Source organism: Pyrus communis, chromosome 5, assembly GCF_041283825.1.
Source record: "Pyrus communis isolate YQ-2024b chromosome 5, ASM4128382v1, whole genome shotgun sequence".
Lineage (NCBI taxonomy): Eukaryota > Viridiplantae > Streptophyta > Magnoliopsida > Rosales > Rosaceae > Pyrus > Pyrus communis.
This window is the reverse complement of record NC_142569.1, coordinates 3,090,456-3,102,230: the sequence shown is the minus strand read 5'-3', so window position 1 is coordinate 3,102,230 and position 11,775 is coordinate 3,090,456. Positions and strand designations below refer to the sequence as shown.

Sequence of the window (11,775 nt, the reverse complement as noted above, 5' to 3'; positions counted from 1 at the left end):
TAGTTAAGTTGTTTGGTTGAAATTCCCGGCAAAGTTTTTATCGAGGCACACTATAAGCATCCTATCCTCTGTTTGTACGTATTCCCCTTCATTTAATGAATATCATACTTGAGTTTCAAAAAAAAAAAAAGGATTAATTATGGGGCTCGCACCACATCGAACTTCAACAATCATAATCATCTATTTTTCAAGTTGCACCTCCTAATTATCCTTGCAAAATATTAGCCAAATCGGAAACATTTGAGGCATCTAATTGAGTTCAAAGAAATTGACAAACACTATGTTTTAAGAAACATTGAAATTTTATTGCTTCAATTTAATAGGCAAATGGTTTTGGATTAAATTGAATTTTTGCATGGATGATGTATGAACTGAGACTTACAAAATAGATAGGTCAGATTATTGAAGTTCGATGTGGAGTGGAACCCACAACCAATCCTCATTTTTTTTTTCAAAACATAGAAATCCTTTCGGGTCTGATGATTAGCATATATATGCAATATCCTAGTGCCATGACAGGTCTAATTATTTGTTGGGTAAAAATTGAACCCTTAATCACAAACTAAAGTGAAGTCCCCTTCAGAAATTCACCTTTATGTACCCTCCACCCTTTAAAATGCACCCATGCATGGTTCCTACCTATCCCTTTGAGCTTGTTGGTATATATAACTTGAATGTATATATTAAGACGAAAACTATAACGCAACAAAAGTAACAAGATAAAGAACTATCCAATGTCACAGTCTTAAACGTAATGTCGGAATTCTTAATGAGAACTCTACAAGTCTATTCGATATAATAATATGACAAGTTCAAGTACAGCCTCCAAGATTTATCTAAATACTCCTATCAAACCCTTGCTTCAAAAATAATTACAAAACGAAAAAATATAAACCGGTCGAAAATTGAATATATCTAATATTTGTTCTAACAAACCACCTTACCTCAAAACGCTAAAGTTTTCCTTATACCACTACGTAACAATGTGTTTCCTCATGTCCCAAATTAAAAACTGGTCCCCGCCTTTTTAGAGAACATAAGATATGTTTCTTTTAAAATTACGTATGTTAAAATGGGCATAACTTGATCAGATAACTATTCTCTGAAATATTATTAATTAATTAGAAAATTCATATTTATGAATTTTTTTGTACATCTGTCTCACCGTCACGATGTGTTACAACTTTCACTCGAAAACGTTTTGATTTTTGAAACATAGATATGAACCAAACTATGGATTACACATTTTCTTTGTTTTAATCAGCAGAATTCCCCGACCGTTTCAAAGCTAGTTTCAACCGTCCCGGGGCTCCACCACAAAGCTTTGTTAGGGCTTTTGAGGTACAGAAGGATTATGTTATTTGAAGAAAATTGATGAGTTGGGAGTGAGCTTTGCATGTCGGAATCCAACCGACACTAATTAGACTAAAATCTTAACACCTCTCTCTCTCTCTCTCTCCGTGTATGTGCATGGGGAGTTGGCCACGATATAGTCCACACAATAACACATAGATATGCTTGCTGCATGCTTTGATCATCTTCCCCCAATACCCTGTGAAACTTTGCTGCAATATCATGTATATCTGTCTGTGTCTGACTTTTGAAAACTATATACATATGCACATACTTATCAAATAGCGAAAGAAAATGTCAGAAGATTATGTTTTTAGATTATATTTTATAAAATACATAATTTATAAATTGATAGTTAGATTCTTTTTCTACCATCACCTATCACATTATATCTATAAAATATAATTTAAATAGATGGTTTATCAACCATGTCCATATTTTTGTGAGACGTTTCCAGAGAGAAAACGCTAGCTACTTTCATTGTATAAGTTAATTATATACTTATGTACTGGGCATATGCCCACACTTTCATATATTTAATGAAGCGAACCAAGTCGCATATCAATCATTTTTCTGATGGGACTTTTATTTCTTTTTTTTAAGCTTCGGACACATGTAACCCTTCATCAACGAGTACAGGCATAGCCGCATAGGTGTAGAGTGCAGGTAAAAGGTTCGCAACCAATATAACATATATAGTCTCTCGTATTCTCTTCCCTCCTATTCTCATCCTATTTCCTTTTTTTCCTCTCATATATTATTTTTTGTCTTATTATTTCTATAAAAAAATCAATATAAGATATCAACATGGCTAAACCGTAACCGTTCAAATGGGAAGGAAGGAAATGAGAGAAAATTAGGAGGAAAGAGAATCCTCCTTCCTCTGTATATATAATATTAATAACATCTCTTGTTAAATCAGAAATAATATTGCTAAAGAAACTTAATTTGTGGACAAAGTTTTAAAAACTAAAGAACATAGAAGTTGATAATTGGTTTATTACTTACATGTTGATAAACTTACTTATTCTTATTGATGACATATAATTTAGTTTGCAAATTTAGTTCCAAATTTGATCTCCTAGCATTACCCAATCAGAAATTACAATGTGCAGTGGTTAATTTCCCTCTAATAAATGTGTGTTCTTGATTTGCACAGATGGATAGACTTCTTAATGGACAAATAAAAAGAGCTCAGTACCCAACAAAATTCAAATCACTCCCATTCAGCGCATCGAGTTATGATTCAGTAATTTTCTCTGTGATCAATTACTAATCTCTTTGCCTGTTTCACTTGCTAACTATCGACAAACAAATGGCAGCTGAGACCAATATTGCATTTAATCGTGCAGACAATTATGAACCCTACTCCACAAACAAAAAGAGGTTTCGCGTGAGATTAATCGTGCGTGCTTAAATGTTCAGCAAGCACTTTTAGAAAGTAAACCCTAGGAATTGGTCTAACGGCCATGGATCATTAAGATTAAATAAGAGTGCTGATATCCCCACTTGTATCTTATTTTTTCACCCACATCTTAACAAAAAATTTATTTACAAATTTACCTCTTGACAAAATGACGCATAAGGACCTAGAAGTTATCAAATTGCAACCTTTGATTTGTTCTTACTTTGCTCTCTCGGTTCCTTTCCATCCTCTTCTCCCTCGCAATGTGTCCTCCCTTTCTTTTTTCCCCATGTGATTTGTTTTTTCTTTAAAAATTTTCATGCTTGTTGGTCACCCCATATGTTAATTTTGGATTTAGGTTTTTACTGGTTGTTGTAACAGAGGATGGTGTTTATGGTAGGCTGGGTGGTGTTTAATGGTCTGTTTGATCTGATGTGTACTATTGTGGCCCCTTCATCATGATGCAAGGTTCCTGTATTTTGTCTTTCAATTTCATCGTGGTGTCTAATGATATGATGCTTTACTAGAATCAGCAGCGTACGCGACGAGAAGTATCAACAGCGAATGTGAGGAGGAAGAATTGGGAAAAAAATATCGAAGAATTGGGAAAAAATATCGTAGTCTGAAAAATTCAAGAGCCATGCCGGAGATTGAGGTTGTTGCCGACAATGGCGACGGCTCCGACGACTGCTGAGATGCAGGCCTTTGCAAAGGTGTGCCACACGCAGAACGTGGCGTCAGGCCCACATCAAGCAGAAGATGCTCGAGGGCGGGTTCACGACGGACGGTGAAAGGGGTTGCCGTTGAGTTGCGTTCGTACGGGGTTGGGTGGTAGTTTTTTTGAGTATTTTTTCAGTTTATTTCTTTCAATTTCTGGGAAATAGTAAAATATATGAAGGACATTTTAGGAATATCGGAGGGTGGAGAAAGAGTATTTTTATTTTTTTTACCTTGTTGAGGGGTGATAATATAAGCCGGTGGGAAAATAAAATTATGAGATGGATCTAGTAACTCTCTTAAATAATCAGCTAAAACCCCTTTTTTCGGCTAGAACTTAATTAGTCAAAGATTAGATATCATCAAAACGCTCCTTGCTTTCACATGTGTATTTTGTAAATCACTCCAATTAATTAGTATTTAAAAATAAAATTTAACTATCAACAGTCATATTTATTTGATTTACGAAATAAGTTTAAACTAAACGTAAAACATGTGTGGTATATGACTAATTTAGACCATCTCCAAAAGAGATGTCAAATTTTGAACATAAAATTTAAATTTTGACAGCTTATGTGACACTTTGAGATCTTTTAAAGTTTTATTCTCCAACCAAGATATATCAAATTAAATTATTATTTTATAAAATAAATGATTAAACTAATTAAAATTTAATAAATAACATTTAAAATTTAATCAGTAATTTGTTCACCTTCCTTGATTGAAAAGAAGAAAAAAGTAGGGTAATTACAACGGTCAACTCAACATTAATTATAATAAATGATTAAACTAATTAAAAATTAATAAATACATTTAATAATTAATAAAAAAACATTTGAAGCTACTATCAAATTTGACAGCAACCTCTTTTGCTGCCAATTCATGTCATCGTTATATAGGATTTTGCACTTCGGTTGAAGAATATTAGTGTGGTTTTTTTTTTTTTACTATTATAGCTGATGTATACATTTTAACATCTCATTTGAAGATGCTCTTAAGATTATAAATTGAACTGTTCAAGTTATGTATTTGTACGTTTGAATGCTGTTTGACATACATTGTAGATATCGGTCATGTTACCTTTGATTTTTCTAGGCATAACCAGTCGAAATGATTGTTGAGGAAGTTTTCTTCTCTACTGATCTGTCTACTTACCCATCAGCTGATGAAGCTAAAACCAGGAAGCAGGGCAAGCACCAGTACAGTCACATCGCAACACTTTAACCTTCCCTTGCCTCCAGCATTTTTCTGTAACTGTCATTTCCACTGTATGTGTTGCGTGCAAGCTTTTCAAGTGTCACGTCGTTCATCCAATGGCTTCCATATATGTTATTACAAATTGGCGTTGTAAGTTAAATTTGCGTATTTCACATACATATTTTTTAATGATTCGTTAAGTTATACATTTTTTCTAAAAGTATATGTATAATAAGTGGCGAATTCAGGATTTTAACATCTGGTGGTCCCAATTTAGAAGCTCTAAAAAAAATTAGACGAAAAACCTTGAAAAATTAAATGATGAACTCCTAACTTTTCATTTACACGCTACATACTACAGTTTGTGATCATTTCCAAAATGAGCCACAAGGTTTCAGTTTCAGCATTTTATACCTAAATGTTTTTATTTTCAATTTTTACTACTGGTTTAAAACGAAGCAAACAATGCAAGTGATGCATTATCCTGGTGGTTAGAGTTTTCTTATTCAACCATTGCATCGCGGATTCAAACTCTCTTTCTTCTTTTATTGTAAAATAAGCATAAAAATTGTCTTCTGTAATTAGAAAACGATGCAAACAAATGAAAAAAAAAGAAAGAAAAAAGAACAAAACAAGGGGAAGAACATACACACAAACAAGATGAAATTGATAGCAATTACAAAATAGATCAATAAAAGAAAGGAAGAATGAGAAAGCGGTAGAGAACAAAAGGATATAATTTCAACCAAAAAAAGAAGAAGTAAAGACGTAAAATAAAGTGACGTGGCTTAATTTTCTAGTAGCTAGAAAACACCTTGGCCCAAGAACAAACGGCCACAAAGCACATACTTATTAAATGACGGGATGAAACGACGCCATATTGTCAAGCGTTAAAAGTTGAAAAAAGTTGTTTTTCTTCTTCTTCCTCATCAGGCTGCCCTTTCTGGTTTTCTTTCCCTGCAGCCGCTACCACCAAATGCTCAGATTTAGGTGGTCCTCAGTGGTTTTCACATCCAACTATTCAAACTTTTGGGTGATCCTAGGACCACCTTGGTCCCTTAATTGATCCGCCCCTACAATACACGTATATTGTACATACAGTCATATTTCATATAGATATTTCTTACACATTTTTAAATAATTCATATAAAATTGAGGTTGGGGGCTTATGCAATGGCACGATAGCCAAGTGAATAACCACCTCATCGAAGGTTGAATCCCTCACCCCAAATTCCTAACTAGTAAACAGAGTTTAATCCTATAAAAAAATAAAGTTCACATATATGTAAATATTTTAGATAAATCAATATTAAAATTTTAAATAATGACCTAATTTTTAAACATATGTTTCATGCTAGAGGCGCCTTGATAACCATTTTACTATTAGTTTTCACTTTTTTTGAAAATTGGAAACCCTTATTTGGTTACTAGAAGTGAAAACTACTTTTTTGAGTTTTCAAAATTTCGCTTCAATATGAAAACTAAAATTTGAAAGTAGTATCAAACGAGTTTTTAGTTAAAAAATAAAAAATGAAAACGAAATGATTATCAAACAACTCCAAAATTACAAATAACACATACGTATTTTTTATGCACTTTATCATTTTATATTTTAGGGCATAAATAAAAACAATTTATATTAAAAAAAAACTCTTAGGTACGTAAGTTTTGGTACGAATATATTGGTACATAAGTATTGGCACAAATGTATCGGTACATAAGTATCGGCACTAATGTATCTGCACATAAATTTTGGTACGAATGTATTGGTACATAAGTTTCTATACGAATGTATCAATATGTAAGTATCTAAACATACATAGATACGTAAAATACATACATACATACATACATATATATATATATATATATGAAAAAATTCACGCACAATAAAAAGTGTGGATGATAATATATGAATTTTCTTATTATATGAACTTAATAATGATTATCCCTTTATAATATGACAGTAACAATAAATAAATATATGCCTTCGAGTGAATCCAAAAGCCTACATTACTTTCGCTCAAAATAAACCCAAATGTGAGATATGCAATTACTATACCACGGCTCCCACCACCGCTTTCCAATTAAACCCTACATTACACGGCAACGGCATGCTCCTTTCTCCCATTGCCTTGACTTTCAAACACCCTTCCCCTCCCCTATTTATTCCCACAACGACCTTTGCCATTAGAATAATCCCAATATCTCACTTCCACCCTCCTCTCCTCTCCCGGCCCAATTAATTCCCCACTCACGGCAAAGCAAAACCCCAAACAATTGATCAGAGCAAGCACGATTCCTCTTTACAAATATCAGAAGATAAAAATGAAAAAGAAGGAGACAAACTGATCAGAACAATCCTCACTTCTCTCTTTCTCTCTCTCTCTCTCTCTCTCTCTCTCTCTCATATCTCTGATGAAGGTTCCAATTAAGCCCCAGCAGGTATTCGTTTCTAAGTTCCCTTTGCTTCTCGTCGGGTGGAGGGATTGGGTTTGTACTATACTTTTCGGTATTTGAGTAGAGAGCAAGCATCATTTCATGATCATCACTCTTTCACTCACTAGTATTAAATCTAAAGTCTAAAAGAAGGGAATGGGTCGATAAATAGTACCTCTCTCTCTCTCTCTCTCTCTCTTTTAGTTTCACCCCACACAACTTTTTTTTATTTTCATTTCCTTTCTTGTCTATCTTTCTAGCAGGCGATTCCTGTTGTGGGTTCTGCCCATTTTATATAAAAATCAAATTATATTTGTTTAATTTATATAATTTCTCATCAGTTTGTATCCTATTTTATATATTTTCTTTGGGAGATGGGAAGGACTAGTGTTTTTTTTATTGTACAAGTGTTAATTAATAAACAAGAAACATTTAACTCACAGGAGTAGGTGGTGAGACTATAAGAAGTGATGTTCTGCTGGGCTAAGGAGAGGATATATCCAGTGCCAGAAAAACAAACAGCAGAAAAGGGTTTCTCCTTCTCTTTTGTTTGGCTATACCTATAGCTTCGTAGCTGCTATAATATCTAGCTAGCTTAATCTCTGTCTCTTTATCCCTCCCTTTGGTCGTCATCATCATCATGGCTTCATCAAACAGACACTGGCCAAGCATGTTCAAGTCCAAGCCTGCTAATTGCAGCACCCACCACCAATGGCAGCATGACATCAACCCTTCTCTTGTCTCAAACGGCTGCCACCGACCCTCCTCCTACTCCTCAGGTAAATCCCCAAATTCCTAATTCATCACTCACTTCTTTATAACCGTCTTCAACACTCATTTATGTTAAAACTCTTTTCAATATTTTATAATTATTTTTCACGAAAGTTTATACAATCCACTTTTCTATGTATAATAATCATAGTATTTTTTTTTTTTTTTTCATAATCCATACCAATTATGCATAATTTGTTACAAATTATTATGTTAAGTTTATCTGTACATGTACATTTTTGATTAATTATGTGAATGCAACAGTTGGAGGGTGTGAAGAACGCAGTCCGGAGCCAAAACCTAGATGGAACCCGAAACCGGAGCAAATTCGCATACTCGAAGCAATCTTCAACTCCGGGATGGTGAATCCTCCGAGGGATGAGATCAGGAAGATTAGGGTTCAGCTGCAAGAGTACGGTCAAGTCGGAGACGCCAATGTGTTCTACTGGTTCCAGAACCGAAAGTCAAGAAGCAAGCACAAGCTCCGCAACCTCCACAACTCATCCAGGCAACAACAAACCCACCATCACCACACCCAGCTTCCTATCTCCACCCCCGTCTCTGCCGCCACCACTCTCAACATCATCAATGCCGCCGCCCCTTCGTCCTCGTCCTCATCGTCCTCCGAAAAGTCATCCCCCAAAGCACCAAACAAGGCCTTCTCCATGGGGTTCTCCACTCATGAGGCTTCAGTCAACTCTCCAACTGCTTCTGTGAACCAAAGCACTAACTTTTTCCAGCCTCACCATCCTCTCCACAACGAGGTCTTGCTCGAATCTCCGTTCTTTTTTCCAATGCATCAGGCCAACATTAATCCTAATTTGACACAAGGGTTCTGCTTCTCTGAGCTGGCTAATGTGGTTAATGTTCCACGTCATGAGCAAACCAATAATAATAATAACAACATTGGGCCTTGCACTAATATCCTGCTGAGTGAGATCATGAACCATGGAGCAATATCAAGGAAAGAATATCACCACCATCAGGAAGATCAGATCAAGGCCATGAAGAATGTGGATCATCAGCAACACCTCAATTACAATATCGATACCACCACAACTCCAACTACTGCTGCAGCTTCTACTACTCCTACTGTCGCTGTTCCATCCCCCGTGATCCACAATAGTCGAGGTAAATAAACTCAAAATTTCATGTTTTGCTAATTTAGATCTCCATATATATGTGCAATAATAGTAATAGATTAGAGCATTTTTCTTTGTATTATGAAGCCATAGTATATTACCAAAATGTAACAAAGTGGGATTGGTTGATGATGGGTTTTGTATTTTGGGGTGAAAGTAAGGGAAAGGGATCCTCTCCGATCCCTTCCTCCTAATCTAATAAATCAAGGAATCCATTCTATTGAAATTTGATCTAATAGTTACAAACATGAGCTCATTTTAAAAGTTATAATAATTTCAACTTTTAGATCAAATTTCAATGGCACGAATCCCTTGATTGATGGATTATGAGGAATAGATCAAGAGAGGATCCCTTTCCGAAAGTAAAGTTTTATATCATGGGACGAAAGTGAATGCCATGTTTGTCATATATTAGGTATGGAAAGGAGGGTAGATTTGTCTTTTCGATGGGCATGAAGGTTTTAGCTTGCTACGTTTTTGCGTTTGGGATTATGATGGACGTGTGCATGGGTTTTGATTGCCTAGTATGTTCTGTAACCTGTTTTAATTTAGGTTAGAATAATTATTACCCGGCCGGACATTACCGGACTGTTCACGTACTGGTGAAACGACGTCGCATACTGTGTGATTGTGTGACTTAATCGGGTGGTGTTTGGAGTTTTGGACAGGCGGTGTTGGTGAAGCGGGTGCAATGGCTCCGGGAGGTGTGGCGAAATCAACGGTGTTCATAAACGACGTCGCATTCGAGGTGGGTGTGGGTCCCTTCAACGTGCGTGAGGCTTTCGGGGATGACGCCGTTCTCATTCACTCCTCTGGTCAGCCCGTTCTCACCAATGAGTGGGGTCTCACCCTCCACTCTCTCCACCACGGTGGTTTCTATTATCTGGTATTAAACTCACACTTATTTTCCTTAAATTATTTTGATTTCTTTTTGCTAATTAATCTTTAACAGTAACTTTATTTGGTTCCTTTCTATATGTATATCCCAAATTAAAAAAAATAAAAAATGTGATACAATAGAGATCCGGATCTAGCCAAGTTGGCTAGAGTAGTATTTCTTCTTACCTAAGTTCGAATTTCACTTCGTATAAAATATTTTAGATGATCTTGTTTGTAAAACAATGTGATTTGGTTTTGTTTTGCATCTTTATTTGTTGGCATCCAGCTAGACCACTGTTATATATGCGTGTGTATTTATTTTATCTATGCTTGCAGTTGATGATCATTAATGTGTTCTTCTGGGATTGTAGATATAGAAGAGGTGGAAGCTAGCTAGAGGAGACGGGCTGTGGTTTCTGTGTGCCTTTTCTCTATATATGTCTTCTTTAATTTGCGCTAGAGTTTGCAATATTATAAGCCAGGGCTTCATCAATTTAGGGTTATTTCAGAGTTTGGACCTATTTATGTACTATTAATTTACTTGTTTCTGGTTATATAAAGGATGATAATATATATTTACGTGTGAGGTGTGCTTTTTCTATGAAAGGTTTAACCCGCATATCATGCTCATGTGCACGCTGGTAAACTCAAATTCAAATGAGATGATATCATCTCATAATTTCCGCTACTTTTCGATTCACTTTCTTATTGTTGAAGGGATCCAGACATATGGTACTTTTCGATTTTTTTAACATTTGTTCTACAGCTTCCACCCAAAATTTAGATCTAATTGCCACGTTTCTTCCACAAATAACTGTCCACTACTTGTAGTTAGATGGACCTTGATTGTTAGTCCTCCCCCATCCCATATCCTTTCCATCCCTATCTATTTTTGTGGTTACGATTAAACCACGTCTAAATTTTATATTCTCATTGATTTTTGTCTTATTATTTCTATAAAAAAATTAATATAAAATGTTGACGTAATTTAACCGTGATAAAAAAATATGAAAGGATGGGAAGGGTATGGGATAGGAAGAGCAAACAATCCAGGTCCTAGTTAGATTGTCACCCAAAGTATGGACAAATAAACCTGTAGTTGCTAAATAAACAAACAATATTGGCTAAAAAGAATATCTGTGATTATATGCTATATAGTTCATACGTATATGGTTTCTTTACAAAAATTGTAAACGGATGGGTGTATGATATTGTAGAAGCAACAAGTTAATCATGCATAAATTAAATTAGCTAGGAATTTCAACCAATTGTGCGGACCAAAATAGTATATAAATTAGTAATGAATTGAACTATTAATATATGGATAATGCTTGCAAGTAATGGAATGAGCTCATCCTCAAGCTGGGAATGCAAGTATTATCCTTGGTAGGTATGGTCTGTATATGTGTAAAAGGAAGAGGAGGGGTGAGGGAGCAATATATCTGGCTAGGGTTATCATTGGGTCAGATATGGCCTTGCTATAGGCGTACTCAATGGAAGTTTTTGATGAACCCGATCTCTGTGTAACATATTAACCTATTGTCCGCTTATATATAATAATATGTAAAATGGTAACACCATATAATGATCATGTTTTGAATACAAAAATTCTTGACTCAATGGGACCCTGGTCAAAAAGACCCAAAAACGCTATCTCATGCAATAACGTCGGACCCTGGTCAAAAAGACCCAAAAACGCTATCTCATGCAATAACGTCAAAGTGGTTGCATCATAGTCGATTCAGTTCAATATCTTGGTGACTTTCCGTTCGATCCACCAGAAGACAAAGAATTATGTAAGAAAGAGAAGCTATCTGTTAGATGGTGTACACCATTCTGCAATGTGGTAGGGCGCGTCTTACTTTGTGTACA

General features: G+C 35.3%; 1 protein-coding gene across 1 annotated transcript; it reads left to right on the top strand.

Moving 5' to 3' along the window:
• The first annotated feature begins 6,801 nt into the window (after positions 1-6,801).
• Positions 6,802-10,476, top strand: LOC137722134 (WUSCHEL-related homeobox 9-like). The gene is made up of 5 exons (XM_088693772.1): positions 6,802-7,117; positions 7,555-7,890; positions 8,147-9,013; positions 9,693-9,910; positions 10,275-10,476. Exons 2-5 carry the CDS (start codon positions 7,752-7,754, stop codon positions 10,278-10,280), a joined length of 1,230 nt encoding a protein of 409 aa, XP_088549898.1. The 5' UTR covers positions 6,802-7,117; positions 7,555-7,751; the 3' UTR covers positions 10,281-10,476.
• Positions 10,477-11,775: the final 1,299 nt, after the last annotated feature.